The sequence below is a fragment of the Pseudorasbora parva genome, chromosome 13 (assembly GCF_024679245.1).
Source record: "Pseudorasbora parva isolate DD20220531a chromosome 13, ASM2467924v1, whole genome shotgun sequence".
Classification (NCBI taxonomy): Eukaryota; Metazoa; Chordata; class Actinopteri; order Cypriniformes; family Gobionidae; genus Pseudorasbora; species Pseudorasbora parva.
The window spans coordinates 930,954-950,138 of NC_090184.1; the positions used below are offsets into that span (position 1 = coordinate 930,954).

Here is a 19,185-nt window from a genome sequence, read left to right on the forward strand (position 1 = left end):
CTGGGCAGGACCAGCAGAAACACAGGATACTTGGAGTTGGGCAGGACCAGCGGAAACACAGGATACTTGGAGCCGGGCAGGACCAGCAGAAACACAGGATACTTGGAGCTGGGCAGGACAAGTTGTGTGAGGTATGCCAGATCTAAAGCCTTAGTGTGGTCCTCTAGATTTTTCTCCGTCTGCTCTAGGTAGAGTTGTTGGATGGCCGGCGGAAAACAGAACAGGTGTAAAACTAATTAACAACCATAGAAACAAACAGGGAACTAGAACACTGGCAACCGGGGCTGAGGGAAAACTAAACTAAAACACAATTAACAAACTAAACATAACTGTAACATATACAATATTCAATATATTCTATTCAAACATGTTCATAACCATGCTTTATGGACTGAAGCCTCCAAAGGCCAAAAAAACTAAATGTACTTAAATTTTGAAGTTATTCTACTGATCTAAATTCTGCTTTTAATGGTCATAATATCTGGTATAGGATCTTATAACACAAGATAATTTATTGTAAACTAATTTGTCTTTTTTGACAATACAGCAGTGCTGAAAAGAGAGTACAGTGAGCAGATGACAGCACTGCTGTAAATATAATACTGCTGAATGATTTATTAATAGCTCCTCCAGTACACTGCAGTGCTAAAAATATGTACCCTGTGACAGTGGAGAAGGGCAAAAGGGTTGTGTGTGCCAGAGCAAGTATATATTTGTGTTTATAAATGTGTAAATGTAGCAATGTCAGCATCATAATGTGGCATTTTAACATGATTTTGCATGCATGACGGTGTGTGTGTGTGTGTGTTAAGATCCATTTTTAAAGCAATTTTTCTATTGCTGTTTAAGACATTGCACATGCTGCAGGTCTCTGGTGTTCTGATAACGCTGCCGTTTCTCAAATTTCGCTGGTCGTCTGTCTGTGTAACCTGAGAGAGCACATTCTGTCCCCATTTTCCCCAAATGTTTGGTATCTCTCATCTTTTTGGGAGGATTTTCAGAATTCAATGCAGTTATGTCTCTCACCTGTAGGGTGTATTCAAACCATGTAGGGTATTCCAAAATGTCCCACAAGGCCACAGGGTTGCGTTTTCTACTTTTATTTTGAAAGCTTGTTCTTTTGTGTATTGTTCCTTTTTCCTGCCTTCCCCTGATTACTTGTAAAATGTTAAAACTCAATAAAAGGTTGAAATTTCTTGGTGATGGATTATTTTTGAGAGTGCAGTGTAAAATCTATAGATGTGTTAGATTTGACCTTGTCTTAAAATGGGCTTGATAACACACCTTTTGCCATTTACTCTTGGTGTGCAAGCCTTCACAGCTTGCTAAATTCAGTACTTACAGTTTTAATGGGGAAAAGAGACAGTTTCGCCTGAGTGTTAAACATGTTTTATTTATCCATATTGTCCTTAAAATCCTGGTACTTGGCCTTTTGGTTAGATTTTTCATGGTAACGCTTTATTTTGATAGTCCACTTTAGATTTCTACTAACTATAAGTAACTTTGGGACAAATGGGACATAAATGCATTTAACCTGCAGTTACAATTGCATATTAACAATAATGTATTGAGATCAATGTTTGAAAAATAAAGTGTTACATTTTGAAATATGAAACGATTTTTTAAATAAGATAATATAAAAATGAAAGTAAACCACCTGTAGGTGGCAGCAAGTCACTCTTAATTTGTGAGTCATTGGGCCCTATCATACACCCGGTACAATGTGAGCCAGGCGTGACACAAGTGTGTTCTGCTCGTCTCAGCTCAGCGCAGTTCTCACATCCAGCTCCACTGTGTTTAAACATCAAATGCACTGGCGCATCTGTTCACCCATTGGGCGTCTGGTCTAAACCAGGTGTGTTCAGGAGCATTGTTGGAGTGTTGCTATTGTGAGGAATTGAAAACCACTGACCATTGACCAACTGGCTTTTAAAGGGAAACGGAGATGAAGCTCTGATTGGTTTATGGCTCATTACGCCCAAAACACACCCACGAGGGACGACCCTTTTGGACCATGAGCCGGGCATGCCGACTGTTTTTTTCCGTTGTTAAACTAGCAAAAGTAAAACCAGACTAATAGGGCCCTCTGAGTCATTCCTTTAAAGGTGGGGTAAGTGCTTTCTGGTAACCGTTGTTCTTATTTCAAATCACCAAAACAAGCTCCGATAGCTCCGCCCACACATACATAACCCAGGCAAAGACTACGGCAGAATCTGTGTTACTAATCCAGGTCAAATATACAATGAACAAGTCACCCCTTCCATCACAAAAACACAAACCATTCTCATGAACAACTCGATAGAACACGAGCACAACAGTCCAGCTAACGACATATTACAATTATGACCGGATAAGGGTTATATAGATCATTAAAAGAGGAAACAAACATATATTAGGAGTATAGTATCTTACTTGTCGGACACATTTTGTGAGCTGATCTTGAAACAGACAGTGAGGAGATTTAGATGCTCCATACGCTGTGGAAATGAACGGGTCTTTATCATCGCTGAAGTGAGCCACAATACGATCGCAAATGGACAAACGAGAACATGAGACACGAGCAAATTCTAGCAAAAGCAGCATATATTAGTTCTTGGCTAATGTGCATCATTTGTGCTTTGAATAATGACGTGCACTGAGCCTCTCTTCTCACCATCATTATTAGACACGCCCCTTACCTGCTGATTGGCTCACTCTCTTCTCACCATCATTATTAGACACGCCCCTTACCTGCTGATTGGCTAACTCTCTCCTCACCATCATTATTAGACACGCCCCTTACTGCTGATTGGCTAACTCTCTCCTCACCATCATTATTAGACACGTCCCTTACCTGCTGATTGGCTAACTCTCTCCTCACCATCATTATTAGACACGCCCCTTACCTGCTGATTGGCAAACTCTCTCCTCACCATCATTATTAGACACGTCCCTTACCTGCTGATTGGCAAACTCTCTCCTCACCATCATTATTAGACACGTCCCTTACCTGCTGATTGGCAAACTCTCTCCTCACCATCATTATTAGACACGCCCCTTACTGCTGATTAGCTAACTCTCTCCTCACCATCATTATTAGACACGTCCCTTACCTGCTGATTGGCAAACTCTCTCCTCACCATCAGTATTAGACACGCCCCTTACCTGCTGATTGGCAAACTCTCTCCTCACATCATAATTAGACACGCCCCTTACCTGCTGATTGAATAACTCTCTCCTCACCCTCATTATTAGACACGCCCCTTACCTGCTGATTGAATAACTCTCTCCTCACCATCATTATTAGACACGCCCCTTACCTGCTGATTGAAAAACTCTCTCCTCACCCTCATTATTAGACACGCCCCTTACCTGCTGATTGGCTAACTCTCTCCTCACCTTCATTATTAGACACGCCCCTTACCTGCTATTTGAATAACTCTCTCCTCACCATCATTATTAGACATGCCCCTTACCTGCTGATTGGCTAACTCTCTCCTCACCATCATTATTAGACACGCCCCTTACCTGCTGATTGGCTAACTCTCTCCTCACCATCATTATTAGACACGCCCCTTACCTGCTGATTGGCAAACTCTCTCCTCACCATCATTATTAGACACGCCCCTTACCTGCTGATTGGCAAACTCTCTCCTCACCATCATTATTAGACACGCCCCTTACTGCTGATTGGCTAACTCTCTCCTCACCATCATTATTAGACACGTCCCTTACCTGCTGATTGGCTAACTCTCTCCTCACCATCATTATTAGACACGCCCCTTACCTGCTGATTGGCAAACTCTCTCCTCACATCATAATTAGACACGCCCCTTACCTGCTGATTGAATAACTCTCTCCTCACCCTCATTATTAGACACGCCCCTTACCTGCTGATTGAATAACTCTCTCCTCACCATCATTATTAGACACGCCCCTTACCTGCTGATTGAAAAACTCTCTCCTCACCCTCATTATTAGACACGCCCCTTACCTGCTGATTGGCTAACTCTCTCCTCACCTTCATTATTAGACACGCCCCTTACCTGCTATTTGAATAACTCTCTCCTCACCATCATTATTAGACATGCCCCTTACCTGCTGATTGGCTAACTCTCTCCTCACCATCATTATTAGACACGCCCCTTACCTGCTGATTGGCAAACTCTCTCCTCACCATCATTATTAGACACGTCCCTTACCTGCTGATTGGCTAACTCTCTCCTCACCATCATTATTAGACACGCCCCTTACCTGCTGATTGGCAAACTCTCTCCTCACATCATAATTAGACACGCCCCTTACCTGCTGATTGAATAACTCTCTCCTCACCCTCATTATTAGACACGCCCCTTACCTGCTGATTGAATAACTCTCTCCTCACCATCATTATTAGACACGCCCCTTACCTGCTGATTGAATAACTCTCTCCTCACCATCATTATTAGACACGCCCCTTACCTGCTGATTGGCTAACTCTCTCCTCACCATCATTATTAGACACGCCCCTTACCTGCTGATTGAATAACTCTCTCCTCACCATCATTATTAGACACGCCCCTTACTGCTGATTGGCTAACTCTCTCCTCACCATTATTAGACACGCCCCTTACCTGTTGATTGGCAAACTCTCTCCTCACCATCATTATTAGACACACCCCTTACCTGCTGATTGAATAACTCTCTCCTCACCATCATTATTAGACACGCCCCTTACTGCTGATTGGCTAACTCTCTCCTCACCATCATTATTAGACACGCCCCTTACTGCTGATTGGCTAACTCTCTCCTCACCTTCATTATTAGACATGCCCCTTACCTGCTGATTGGCTAACTCTCTCCTCACCATCATTATTAGACACGCCCCTTACTGCTGATTAGCTAACTCTCTCCTCACCTTCATTATTAGACATGCCCCTTACCTGCTGATTGGCTAACTCTCTCCTCACCTTAATTATTAGACACGCCCCTTACCTGTTGATTGACAAACTCTCTCCTCACCATCATTATTAGACACGCCCCTTACCTGCTGATTGGCTACAAGTTTGTAATTGGACGCGACCCGAGTCCGTTTTGTGAAGCGGTTTTGAAATAACACTTTAACCGATTCGTTCAAACGGCTGATTCATTCAGGAACAAAGCAATTGAGTGAATCATTGAATCACTCAATCAACCGTTTTGTTCAAAAGGGCACTGCTAATTTATATCAAATGATTTTTGGATTCAGAAGGTTGCAACTACATCTCAACTAAATCTCATTAGAGCATTATACTTAATTTCTGCTAACATTTGCAGACCTACTATGCTCCCCAACAGACCTATAAGCAACATTGCATCTACGTCAACCTATTCCACTAACCCGAACCCTAAGCTAACAGTCTACTAATACTCTAATGAGAGCTAGCTGATACACTTTATTGGCAGAAGTATTGTGCCGCTCCTCCAGATCCCTGAGTTCAGGTGTTGGATCTCTTCATGGCCACAGGTGTATAACTCCAGCTCTCGGCCTGCAGACGCTTCTACACACATTAGTGAAAGAATGGGTCGCTCTCAGGAGCTCAGTGAACTCAAGCGTGGGGCCGTGATAGGCTGACACCTGTGCAATAAGTCCATTCCTGACATTTCCTCACTACTAAATATTCCACGCTCAACTGTTAGTGGGATTATAACAAAGTGGAAGCCATTGAGAACAACAGCAACTCAGCCACGAAGTGTTAAATCCCAGAGCGGGGTCAGCGCATGCTGAGGGTCACAGTGCGCAGAAGTCTCCAACTTTCTGCAGAGTCAACAGCTCCAGACCTCCAGACTTCTGTGGCCTTCAGATGAGCTCAAGAACAGCGGAGAGAGCTTCATGGAATGGGTTTCCATGGCCGAGCAGCTCATCCAAGCCTTACATCACCAAGAGCAATGCAAAGCGTGGGATGCAGTGGAGTAAAGCAGCCGCCACTGGACTCTAGAGCAGTGAGACGTGTTCTCTGAGCGACCAATCACGCTTCAGTCTGACAATCCCATGGGTGAGCAGCTCATCCAAGCCTTACATCACCTTTTACCATTACATTGTAAAATCCCTCTTTGATCGGGTGTGGTTGATGGCATTGAAGTATTTGTCTGTTGTCACTTTGCAATTCATCGTAAATAAAGTCAGTCACAGATTCCTGTAGTGACGTATACAATGATTGTCTAAACTGCCTGCACTATGAGGTTGGTAATCTTTATTTGTGGGACATCTGGCCGGGTCACAGCTGGATCTGTCAGTCTACTGCTTCCCAAGGGTCCCAAATTAACAGGCTCATATTAGCACATGGGTGGCATTCACATAACAATTACGATTTATATTATGTAAGGGTTTTTATGGATCTGCTTGACCTAACAGCATAACCGTGTGTTTAGGTGATGAATTAGCTGTAAACTTGACTAGAAATATGAGTTTGTAGTCTAGGAATAAGCTGTCAGTGTGTCTAAATACAGAGCAATGCTGGACTGAACTGCTAAAAACGCTTTTCTTACTTAGTATTTTTGTCTTGTTTGTAGTCTAATCTAAAAATTCTTACATTAAGAAACATTTACTAGACAAGTAAAAATTATTGTCTTGTTCTGGGAAAAAATAACTCAAAATGAAGAGAGTTTTTGCTTAAAATAAGATAAATAATCTGCCAATGGGGTGAGAAAAATAATCCTAATTTAAACAGAAAACAAGATTATTTTTTAATTCGTGTTGACCTCACCCTTGTCATATCTTTCTTTCTCTTTTCTGACAGTACGAGTACTTTAATGCCGTGTTAATCAATGAGATGGATGAAGAGGGCAAGAGCGTGGAGCTGGGTGGAGAATTCATCCTGCAGCCAAATGAACATTTCAACAATCTGTCAGTAAACCTCAGCCTCAGTGTCGTCCAGGTGCCCACTAACATGTACAACAAAGGTATGAGCAGCACTGCACTGAACTAAACCCTAAGATTTCATACAGCAAAATAATGCTTTGATGCTCTAGGTCAGGGGTTTTTAAACGCAGGGTCGTGACCCTCAGGTGGGTTGCAAGACTTAAAAAATGGATTGCCAGGATGATCTAAGGAATATGGAGTTGCATTAAAAAGAACAATATTTTTCATAAAACCATAGTCCACTGGAAAAAATGCTTTTCTTACTTAGCATTTTTGTCTTGTTTCTAGTCCAAACAGCTAAGAATTCTTAAAACAAGAAGAATTTACTAGACAAGCAAAAGTAATTGTCCTGTTTTGGGAAAAATAACTCAAATAAGCAAAATAATCTGCCAATGGGGTAAGCAAAATGATCTTGTTTTCTGTTTGAATTAAGATTATTTTTCATAGATGATTTACGTGGAATTTAATGTGTGCATCGTTATTATATTGAACTGAAAGCCATTTTAAACAAAAATTACATTTTAGGTTTTTATTCAACTGGGCATGCACTACAAAAAATGCTCTTCTTTATTTAGTATTGTTTTCTTATTTCCAGTCCAAATATCTAAATGTTCTTAAAGGCCATCTTTCAATTTAATTTTATAACAAATTTTATACAGAATATTGTATGAACATGTCAATTTAAAAAGACATACATAATAATACATATGTTTTACAACACCCACGCGCAGAAATTAAGAAATAAAGTGCCTGTTCTAAGCTACGCTCCAAAAACCGGCCTTTTCCCAGAGAACGCGTCATATGACGCAACGACAGGCAAACACAGGCGCTGCAGCGCTGGCTCTCAGTGTGGGTTACGGAGTCTGAGAGGTGGAAACAGAAAATAGAGATTTTCGTTATCGCAATTATAGTTATAGTAGGTTTGAGTCGTCACAGTGGTGAATTCTGTTGTCCCAATGGTGAATCAAGAAAAGATCGTTGTTACAATGACTGTATTTACATGAACAGCATATTCCCGTCCTAGCCGAAAGACTAACTGCTTTCATACACATACTCCACAGTACATGTGAGCTCATTTACATTATGTCCGTCGGAAATACTAAGAGGTGAGTAGTATAACAGCCGACTGAGCTCGGCATTCCAGCTGTCCGGTTATGTTGTTCAGATTTACGGCCCAAACGCTTGACATCTGCAGAAGCAGAACATGCGGAGCGGGCACATAGGTCTAAAAGTAGTTAATGATTAAACATCAGTTTCTACAAACTTTCACGATAAACTATGTTGTGTAGAAATGCGCAGAATGGTCTATCTGACTGTCACATGTGTAAGCTATAGCCAACATCCTACAACATTCATTTAAAATCTGGGATCTAAATTAATTATTTTAAGACACATATTGCTGGCATAGATGGTGACAATCTACATGGATGCTTGAAAAACAACAAAGTCGACAACAATATTGCTAAATATGATTTATTAAAGATACTGCAATGTGATAAACATGGAGATAACGTTAGCCACAATTAGCTATAACGTTACCCTGTGGTCACTCACCAAAGCCCCTCTCACACTGCACGTCAGGCCCGCAATATTCCCGGAACATTGCCGGGTCGCCTTCTGTGTGAAAGCACCACGTCGCGGAATTAATTACCGAATTGAACCCGGGTCTGGGACCTAGTAACATTGCGGGGTTCGACCCGGGACGAGCGCTGAACAAAAGCCAAAACTAATGCCGCAACGTGTACTTAGTTATCCCACAACTCTATCTCTCTCCTCTGTCCATTTCCCCTTCCCCTTAACTCTCCCTGACCCCTCTCTCGCCTAGGCGGCTCGTAATTATACGGCAATAGCCCATCGTAAGAGTTGACATTTATCCCAACTGCAACCTCTTCGCTGTCTGACTCCATTACAAAGAGACGATGTTTACTGGCCGTTGCGTCACTTCCGATCAGAGCGTTTTTCACAACGGAAGTAATTTTACTCACAATTTCTTTTAAAAAACTGTTTTAATGCACATTTATGATTCATTTCTTCACGCAAGTCGAGTTCCTATACTATTTATCTACACGTTCATTCACAGTGATCTTCAACTTGAAAGATGGGCTTTAAATCAAGATTCATTTACTAGACACGTAAAATGACATGATATTTTTGCTTATTTTCTGGATTTTTTTTTTAAAATGAAGAGAGTTTTTGCTTAAAACAGACAAAATGATCTGCCAATGGGGTGAGAAAAATAATCTTATTTCTGACTGAAATCTTGTTTCTTGTTTCCGAACAGAAATAAGATTATTTTTCTCACCCCATTGGCAGATTTTTTTGTCTGTTTTAAGCAAAAACTCTCTTCATTTACATTTGATTCTCAACAAAACAAGAACAAATATATTATGTCATTTTACCGATCTAGTAAATGCATCTTGATTTAAGAATTTTTAGACATTTGGACTGGAAACAAGAAAAGAATACTAAATAAGAAGAGCACTTTTTGCAGTGCAGATATATAACAATATATTGTGATTTCCGAATAGTGGATTCACTGATAAACATGGCTTCTGTTGCAGACTCAGCCATAATGAACGGGGTGTACTGGTCTGAGGCTTTAAATAAGGTGTTTGTGGACAACTTCAGAAGAGACCCTTCTCTCATATGGCAGTACTTCGGGAGCGCCAAAGGTTTCTTTAGACAGTATCCAGGTGAGTTTCCAGACTATATTCCTCATAGGCTGGCGAGGTTTGAACAACGAGGTTTGAGCTTTATATTTTTACCTTAGCGTGATAAAAAGTAACCTTTAAATCGTGCATCCCTGCTTTGATGTAATGCTAATGTAATATGGCTATGTTGGGAAGCAACAACACAAAATATAAAAAAGCCCGGATCACATTTTTCTTTTTGTGGCAATTTTTTTCAGGTTAAATCGTATTCTAAATGTGCTCTGCTTTATTTTCTCACTTGTGTCTGTGGAAATAATTGGTCCTTATTAGCGATGTGCCAGTGTATCACATATTGATATCTGCTCAATAGACTATTAGACATTGCTAATTGCTTAATATCAGCTGATGATCAACACATTTGACCCTCTTTGTCGTCCTTATAATCAACCGCACACGATACCACTTTAACACACCTTTGAATGCGGAGAGTTAGATTCGCCGTGTACACCACCAAATGAAAAGGGTTCTCGCGCTTAAAAGGCCTAAACAGAAATGATCAGAAACAGCAGAACCGCTTCAAAACGTCGTGTTGTTTTTGATTGAGATATATTTATTTTTAAATATCTTCTTTTGAGCTCTACACACGATAGACAATCACATCGATTTTGAACATTAAATTGAGTACATGATGACAAAATCATGTCCCTTCAAGTGTTTTACTTTCACATGAATATATGGCACTTTCTCTCACCAGCCTAGATCTTTATACACTCCAGTTATTTTCCCAGAATTAAATGCATTACGTTTTCATTAAGTTGATATTTGACTTTCATCAGTTCATTCAAATAATGAGCCAGGAAGTAGATTAAGATTATGATTGATATTGCTTCTGGTTCATTTCTCAGGGATGGTCAAGTCAAGAGCTTTTTATTTTGGGAGACAATGTTCTGTCTACTGCTCTGCTTGTTTATTTGGGAAATGCAGTTGTTAATCTTGGAGAAAGTGTGTACCCAGCAGTTGTATGTGGTGGTAGGGTAAAAAGCCAATGCAGACGGTTCTCTACCTTCACAGGTATAAAGTGGACACCTGATGAACATGGGGTTCTAGAATTTGACTGTCGAAATCGGAAATGGTAAGTGATTCCCCCACCTGCTTTGAAGGCCTGCTAACATAAAGTTGAGGATGTATACCTCTTATCCGTAAAAAGACTTATGGATGTAAATGTATTGTAACAAAATCTGCTTTTCCAATGTTGGGCCAAACCGTTCTCTTTGCTTAATTGTGTCATTTCAATACGATCCGGCCCAGCTGGTACAGTTATGGTTTCCTTCTCCACACACTGCAAAAATGCTTTACTTACTTGGTGTTTTTGTCTTGTTTCTAGTCCAAACATCTAAAAATTCTTAAAACAAGAAGTATTTACTAGACAAGCAAAAGTAATTGTCTTGTTTTGTGAAAAAATAACTCTAAATGAAGAGAGTTTTTGCTTAAAATAAGATAAATAATTGCCAATGGGGTGAGAAAAATATTCTTAAAACAAGATTATTTTTCTCACCCTATTGGCAGATTATTTATCTTATTTTAAGCAAAAACTCTCTTCATTTTGAGTTATTTTCCCCCCAAAACAAGACCATGCTGAGGCTCAAATGGGAATGTTCTGGAACCATTCCTTTCTGTTATTAGAACCGCTCTACCCAACGGTGGAAAAGTGGCTAAAGTACCAGTTCATATCTTTTTGACATTTAGGGCCCTATTTTACAGATCTGAGCTCGTCGTCTAAAGCTCACGCCGCAGGTGCACTTAGGGCGTGTCCGAATACACTTTTGCCAATTTAACGACGGAAAATTTCCAAAAGGGTCATCCCTCGTCTCTTAATGAGTCATGGGTGTGTTTGGGGCGTAACGAGCAATAAACCAATCAGAGCCTCATCTCCCTTTCCCTTTAAAAGCCATGAGCGGATTCACTGATTACATGAGGAGAGACTGAACGCTTCTCCAGAGAGAAATCCTTTAGTATTTTTTATATTTAAATGTGTGTGTGTGTGTGTGTGTGTGGGTGTGCTGCTGTGCGTTCCTGTGTGTGTAATAATCAGAGTATGTGTGCTGTGCTCCGTCTATAGGCTCATATTATATATATGAATTTTGAATAATCCGATCTAATATGATTTCCGACCTGTAAGGTTGCCAGAATAATAATCTTACACGGTGTGTTAATAGGCCAGAGGAGAACTGGCACCCCGACTGAGTCTGGTTTCTCCCAAGGTTTATTTTTCTCCATCATGCCCCGATGGAGTTTTGGTTCCTTGCCACTGTCGCCTTTGGCTTGGCTTGCTCAGTTGGGGACACTAAAAATATGATTAAAGTTATTCAACTTATTATACAAATAAAATATATGAATTAGGTCTTATTTAATTCTATAAACTATAATACTGATCTGCCAACATTGTCGCTATATGATAAATTAAAATAAGCTGATAACATCACTGTTTTCTCCAGTACGGCTGTACAGCCAAATCTAATTTTGTCGCAATATTACCCTGTTTGACACTGTGAAGCTGCTTTGACACAATCGTGATTGTAAAAGCGCTATATAAATAAAGTTGATTGATTGATTGATTGATTGATATTATTAACACACTCTTTAAACACAGAAATACTGCACTATTGACTTTAGAGTGGGTGTGTGTTGGTCAGTGGTCAGTGGTTTCAGTTCCTCACAATAGTAACGCTCCAACACTGCTCCTGAACACACCTGGTTTAGACCAGACGCCCATGGGGGAACACACACACACACACACACATACACTGATGGGTGAACAGATGCGCCAGTGAATCTGATATTTAAACACGGAGGAGCTGGACGTGAACATGAGAACTGCGTCGAGCTTAGATTTAACAGAACACACTCGTGTCGTGCCACATTGAGCCGGGTGTATGATAGGGCCCTTAAATATAACATTTTGGTATAAACTTTTCCCAACTAAGATTGTCAACATAATTGTCATGTCTCTGTCTTCTCAGGTATATCCAGGCAGCGACGTCTCCTAAAGATGTGGTCATTTTGGTGGATGTGAGTGGCAGCATGAAGGGGCTGCGGCTGACCATAGCTAGACAGACCGTCTCCTCCATATTGGATACACTTGGCGATGACGACTTTTTTAACATCATTGCTGTGAGTTTAGATCAATATCAAAATATCATATCAGCTGCATTTTATCAGTATTACAGGGGTCCTATAATGCCCCATTTTACAGGATGTAAAACAAGTCTCTGATGTCCCCAGAGTGTGTATGTGACGTTTGAACTCAAAATACCCCACAGATCATTATTTAATGTGTGTTAAAATTGCCACTTTTGGGGGTGAGCAAAATCACACGTTTTTTGTGTGTGTCCCTTTAAATGCAAATGAGCTGCTGCTCCCGCCCTCTTTCTAGAAGAGGGCGGAGCTTCAAGAGCTCACACACAAGTGTCAAGATCTCCTCTCACAGAATGAAAATGTCTGAACAGAAACTGTCAGTAGTGTTTTTCAACTCAAACTGGAGTCAGACAATAATGCCTACAGAGCTAGAGAATATATCCTGTATGGAGAGAGAACAGGTATAGTTTAGTTTAATTATTGTTATAGATAAGTTGTCATCTTGCTTTTATCCACTATTAGAACCAGACTGTTGTAGCGGACCCTGTCCGAATGATCCCCAAAACTTTACTGATGAGTTTTATGAAGTTTATTGTTCATCACACAAAATATGAAGTGTCTGTTGTCACTCCAGAAAATCACAGTAAGAGCTGACAAAAACACAGCACAATTGAGCATTAAAGTCTTATCCATAAACTCTCGCTTGCATTATCATCAACATACACAGCGAATTACACAAAAACAGACAAGCAAACACATTAACTGACAGTAAACACACATATATATATATAAAGAGACCTTTTCAGGAGGTGCTTGATAAACTGGTAAACGAGCGCTGAGAAAATGCCGGATAGCATACAAATAGCTGAGGGCGGAACTATGGTAATGCAGGGCTGTCAGTCAGCAAATGTGGGAGGAGCCTGAGCAGTTTGACATCACTGGTCAGAGAATCAAAACATGGGGCATATCTAATGAAACTTCTTTGGTTTTATGCGTATTTTAAAAAAGGGGTGTGTGGATTTTTATCATTGTAGGGTGATTCACCGACTGCCAACACACATTTACCAACCTGATTCCAAAAAAGTTGGGACACATTGTGAATAAAAACAGAATGCAATGAAGTGGAAGTTTCAAATTACAATATTTTTTTTAGAATACAACATAGATGACATATCACATGTTTAAACTGAGAACATTTATCATTTTAAAGGAAAAATAAGTTGATTTTAAATGTCATGGCATCAACACATCTCATAGAGTTGTGCCGTGGCCATGTTTCCCCCTGTGTGTCATCCCCTCGTCTGTTTATATCAGTCTGCAAACGTCTGGGCACTGAGGAGACGAGCTGCTCAAGTTTAGGAATAGGAATGTTGTCCCATTCTTGTCTAATACAGGCTTCTAGCTGCTCAACTGTCTTAGGTCTTCTTTATCGCATCTTCCTCTTTATGATGCGCCAAATGTTTTCTAATGGTGAAAAATCTGGACTGCAGGCTGGCCATTTCAGTGCCGGATCCTTCTTCTGCTCAGCCATGATGCTGTAATTGATGCAGTGTGTGCTCTGGCATTGTCATGTTGGAGAATGCAAGGTCTTCCCTGAAAGAGACGCCGTCTGGATGGAGCAGATGTTGCTCTAGAACTTGGATAGACCTTTCAGCATTGATGGCCTTTCCAGATGTGTAAGCTGCCCATGCCACACACACTCATGAACCCCAGACCATCAGAGATCAGCTTCTGGACTGAGCGCTGAGAACAGCTTGGGTTGTCCTTGTCCTCTTTAGTCCGGATGGCGTCCCAGTTTTCCCAAAAGAACTTCAAATGTTGATTCGTCTGACCCCAGAACAGTTTTCCACTTTGCCACAGTCCATTTTAAATGAGCCTTGGCCCAGAGGAGACGCCTGCGCTTCTGGATCATGTTTAGATATGGCTTCTTCTTTGACCTGTAGAGTTTTAGCCGGCGACGGCGAATGGCGCGGTGGATTGTGTTCACCAATGTTTTCTGGAAGTATTCCTGAGCCCATGTTGTGATGTCCATTACAGGAGCATTCCTGTGTGTGATGCAGTGCCGTCTAAGGGCTGAAGATCACGGGCATCCAGTTTGGTTTTGACCCTTGACACTTACGCTCAGAGATTGTTCCAGATTCTCTGAGTCTTTGGATGATATTATGCACTGTAGATGATGATAACTTCAAACTCTGTGCAGTGTTCCTCAGAGAAACTCCTTTCTGATATCGCTCCACTATTGTCCGCCGCAGCATTGGGGGAATTGGTGATCCTCTGCCCATCTTGCCTTCTGAGAGACACTGCCACTCTGAGAGGCTCTTTTATACCCAATCATGTTGATAATTGACCTGATAAGCTGCAGATTGGTCCTCCAGCTGTTCCTTATGTGTACATTTAACTTCTCCGGCCTCTTATTGCTCCCTGTCCCAACTTTTTTGGAATGTGTAGCTCTCATGAAATCCAAAATGAGCCGATATTTGGCATGACATTTCAAAAGGTCTCACTTTCAACATTTGATATGTTATCTCTATAGTGTAAATAAAATATAAACTTATGAGATTTGTAAATAATTGCATTCCTTTTTTATTCACAATTTGTACAGTGTCCCAACTTTTTTGGAATCGGGTTTGTACGTCCGAACACCATCTAAAAGTGGATTTTGCATTATAGGTGCCCTTTAAGTCCTCTGTAGAGTTGAAGAGCAGTGTGCTGTGCAGGTGTGACTCTTTAACTCTCATTCCTCCGGCCTCGCTCTGTTCTCACGGCCCTGTTCTGCTTGCGACAATGACATACGAGTAAAGATTCAGCTGTCACCTGCGCTCTATGAATCTTTTTTAATTTTTTTTATTTTTTTTTATTTATTATTTATATAGAACACATAATACAACAGGCGTTTCCCAAGGTGCTTCACAAATAGTATGATAAAACACTTTTATTAAAAGTTTCATATAAACAAAAAACCCAAAACACAAATAAGTAACATTACAGCAAGACACAACGACATACTAGATCACTTTCATCCAACAGGCCAGGCCGCACTAGACTGATCCCCAAACAACATCTAAAAAGTAGGTTTTCAACAATTTAACCATAACTAAAGACGTTGCTGATCTGACTGAGAGCGGAAGATCATTCCACAGTTTAGGACCCACTCGAGAGAACGCTCTGTCACCTAACGTTTATAATTTGTTCTTGAAATCACAAGGAGAGTTTGATTTTCCGATCTTAATGACCTAGACGGGATGTATGACGACAATAACTCAGAAAGGTATGAAAGGAATCGTGGGATCATCTAGGCTGTAAAGTCCCGCCCGTTCTATCCGCCGTGGCCCGGCATCCATTAATGACATCACAGCCTTCAGAATGAGACCGCGGTTCTTTGCCTCCACATCAGGCATTGAAATAATTTAATGCACAGCTAGCCATGGATTATCCCTTACAATGTTTACTTTAAAATGTTGTGTGTGTGTGTGTGTGTGTGTGTCTGTGTGTGTGTGTGTGTGTGTGTGTGTGTGAATCTCTTTGCATTTATTTGTGGATCATAATCTGGGAATGCATTACCCATAATGGTCTCACGCAATGCTTATATTGTGTGTGGCAGTACAACGAGGAGCTGCATTATGTGGAGCCGTGTCTGAATGGCACATTGGTTCAGGCTGACATCACCAACAAAGATGTAAGAGCATTTTCTGCTATTCCTGAATGTGAACTGGATTGCCGAGTTTCTCACTGTTATGTTAGCTGGTGTTCTGTGTTTTTCTCCACAGCATTTCCGTCAGCGTCTTGATAAGCTCTTTGCCAAAGGAATAGGCATGCTGGATGTGGCTCTGACTGAGGCCTTCGAACTTCTCAGTAATGTGAGCACACACACACACACACACACACACACACACACACACACACACACACAATTTTTTTTTTTTTTCCATTTCTTTCTGATGTATCTGTGATGTAATAGAGGATATGCATCGACGACACTTTCCCTGATGAACACGTGGAGCTCCGTGACTGGAGTCAAAACAAGCGATTATCAGTTTAAACTAAAGGTTGGACTCGATATAGTGTTCCTTACACCTTACCAAAGACCCAGTGATCCACGGATATTAAACCATGTTTTCCTGACATATACAAGATTTCGATACATAAATATTTATCACTGTCAAGCAACACAATTTTGAGAGTAACGTTATTTGCGGATAGATCAACACTGCAAAAATGCTCTTCTTACTCAGTATTTTTGTCTTGTTTCTAGTCTAAATATCTAAAAATTCTTACATTAAGAAACATTTACTAGACAAGCAAAAATTATTGTCTTGTTTTGGGAAAAAATATCTCAAAATTAAGATGTTTCGAGTAGGAACAAGACAAAAATACTAGGTAAGAAGAGCATTTTGTGCAGTGTAACCGCAGTCACTCCAGTCGACGGTGATGTCACGTGCATTCCCTCTATAGTTAAAATAAATAAAAAAAACAGACCGGAAGTTAACTTCGGGGCAGGCGCGTAACCGTGAAAACGTGTGTGCGTCCGATGAAACCCTCTATAGTTGCATTTCCCTGTGTTCTCATTTGTGGTTTGCAAAAACATTGCCACAGGTACGTTTTACCAGTGAGACCAGGTTGGTCTTTTTTAGTTCATCACTACCCTGTGTATTTAAACCTTTCTTCAGCTGGCATTTGTTATTGGTTATCAATCCTAACCTCTTATTGTGTAACGTGTGTGTGTGTTCAGTTTAATCAGACGGGCCGAGGCAGTGTGTGCAGTCAGGCCATCATGCTGGTGACGGATGGAGCTGTGGAAACGTATGATGCTGTTTTTGCCATGTACAACTGGCCTGACAGAAAGGTAAGAGTAGGCCCGGTCTGCAGGGTCAACTAGCAAATAATCTCACTGACTGGAAAGCTTTAAATGTAGGAACAATCCTGGTCTCACACAGGCAAAGCCAGAGGGGCTGGTGGCAGGTAGGGCCGTTTTTAGGCACAGGCGAACTAGGGTACACTGCAAAAAATGCTTTGTATTTTTGTCTTGTTTCTAGTCCAAACATCTAAAAATTCTTAAAACAAGAAGTATTTACTAGACAAGCAAAAGTAATTGTCTTGTTCTGGGGAAGAATAACTCAAAATGAAGAGAGTTTTTGCTTAAAATAAGATAAATAATCTGCCAATGGGGTGAGAAAAATAATCTTAATTCAAACAGAAAACAAGATTATTTTTCTCACAGCATTTTTGCAGTCTAGTAACTACTACAACTACTAGTCTTGCTTTAAAGAAAACACTCAGGGGAATATTGCTGATTAAGTGAAATTAATTCAAAATATGAAAGTATGAAAAAGTTATGAAAGTTTTAATGAACTGTAAATGAAAAGTACTGTACTTAATATTTTATTTTTTGTATAGAATTTATAGAATATAAAATTACCATAAAATCAAAGCCATGTGTCTAACCAAGTTGTGTTCCAAATTTGAAGTTAATATCAAAAAAATTGAAGTTCCCATGAGATTTTGTTTAGGCGCAATACTAAAAATAGCCACTGGGTGTCATCCACATTCCATTTTTGGATGCATTTTCCTGTAAATTTCTGTCCAAATATCGCTTCCATCACGAAACTGTCTCCAAATATGGAACCTTGAGACTCTGACCTTTCCGACGATATGCGTTTTGTCAAAATTAGAAAAGATTTTGATTATAAAGTAGTTCAAATAAATTTTGTAATTTGAAACGCCCACTAGGGGGAGGAGCCTGCAAGAAGAAATTTGAGCGTTGTTTCCATGGTAACGCAACATGCGATTTCAAAACTGTTCTCCGAATGAAACCTAATTTATGATGATTACAAAAATATAGGATACGAAAAAAAGGCCAATCAAAAAATAGTGCCAAGTGTCCCGCCCCTTCAAATACGTGAGCAGAAGTTGTGTTGAAATGCTCTGAATTTCAGTTCATCCTTCATTTTTATAGCTTATTTTGCCTTGCGTTACCAATGGTAAAAATGCTTGAATAACTTAAGTGCTTTGGTATATACAGTAAATAATATTCAGAAGCATTACGCATATGAAATGACATTAATAAGGATCAATAAATAAATACTGAAACAAAATAAAAAAACACAAGAAACAACCGTTACTCCTGATTGGAGGCTTCCGTAAATGTTTAGTTTATACGCACACTATAAAAAATACAAAAAGGAAAATGTACTGGTAATTTTCTGCCAGTACATTATCCAGTAATTTTACAGAAATGTCCGTTAACCCTTAAAACATAAACTAATGCGATGGGTAATTCCAAATACAGGTAAAACACCTGTAAAAAACAATACGGGAAATTCCTTCATATTTATACAGAACATTGTGCTCTATTTTTACTGACCTTTTTTACAGTGTAGATTTATGCTTCAACTAAGTTTAATGGTGCAACGCAAAAATATTTAGTAGTGCATAAGTTGTAACTTAGTGGCAATTTACATCAAAACTAGGCTAAGGTTCAACTTACACTCAGCTGGTGTTTAGTCGACGTCAGGTACGTTTCAGTCACTTTCCATTTGAACT

General features: G+C 40.2%; 1 protein-coding gene across 1 annotated transcript in view; it reads left to right on the top strand.

The window, feature by feature from the left end:
• Positions 1-19,185, top strand: part of cacna2d3a (calcium channel, voltage-dependent, alpha 2/delta subunit 3a) — a 164,122-nt gene that overhangs the window by 50,156 nt on the left and 94,781 nt on the right. The window contains exons 5-11 of the mRNA XM_067412885.1: positions 6,738-6,900; positions 9,421-9,552; positions 10,582-10,642; positions 12,531-12,681; positions 16,247-16,321; positions 16,413-16,502; positions 17,375-17,488. Of these exons, the coding sequence (XP_067268986.1) occupies positions 6,738-6,900; positions 9,421-9,552; positions 10,582-10,642; positions 12,531-12,681; positions 16,247-16,321; positions 16,413-16,502; positions 17,375-17,488 (786 nt within the window). The remainder of the gene's footprint in view (positions 1-6,737; positions 6,901-9,420; positions 9,553-10,581; positions 10,643-12,530; positions 12,682-16,246; positions 16,322-16,412; positions 16,503-17,374; positions 17,489-19,185) is intronic.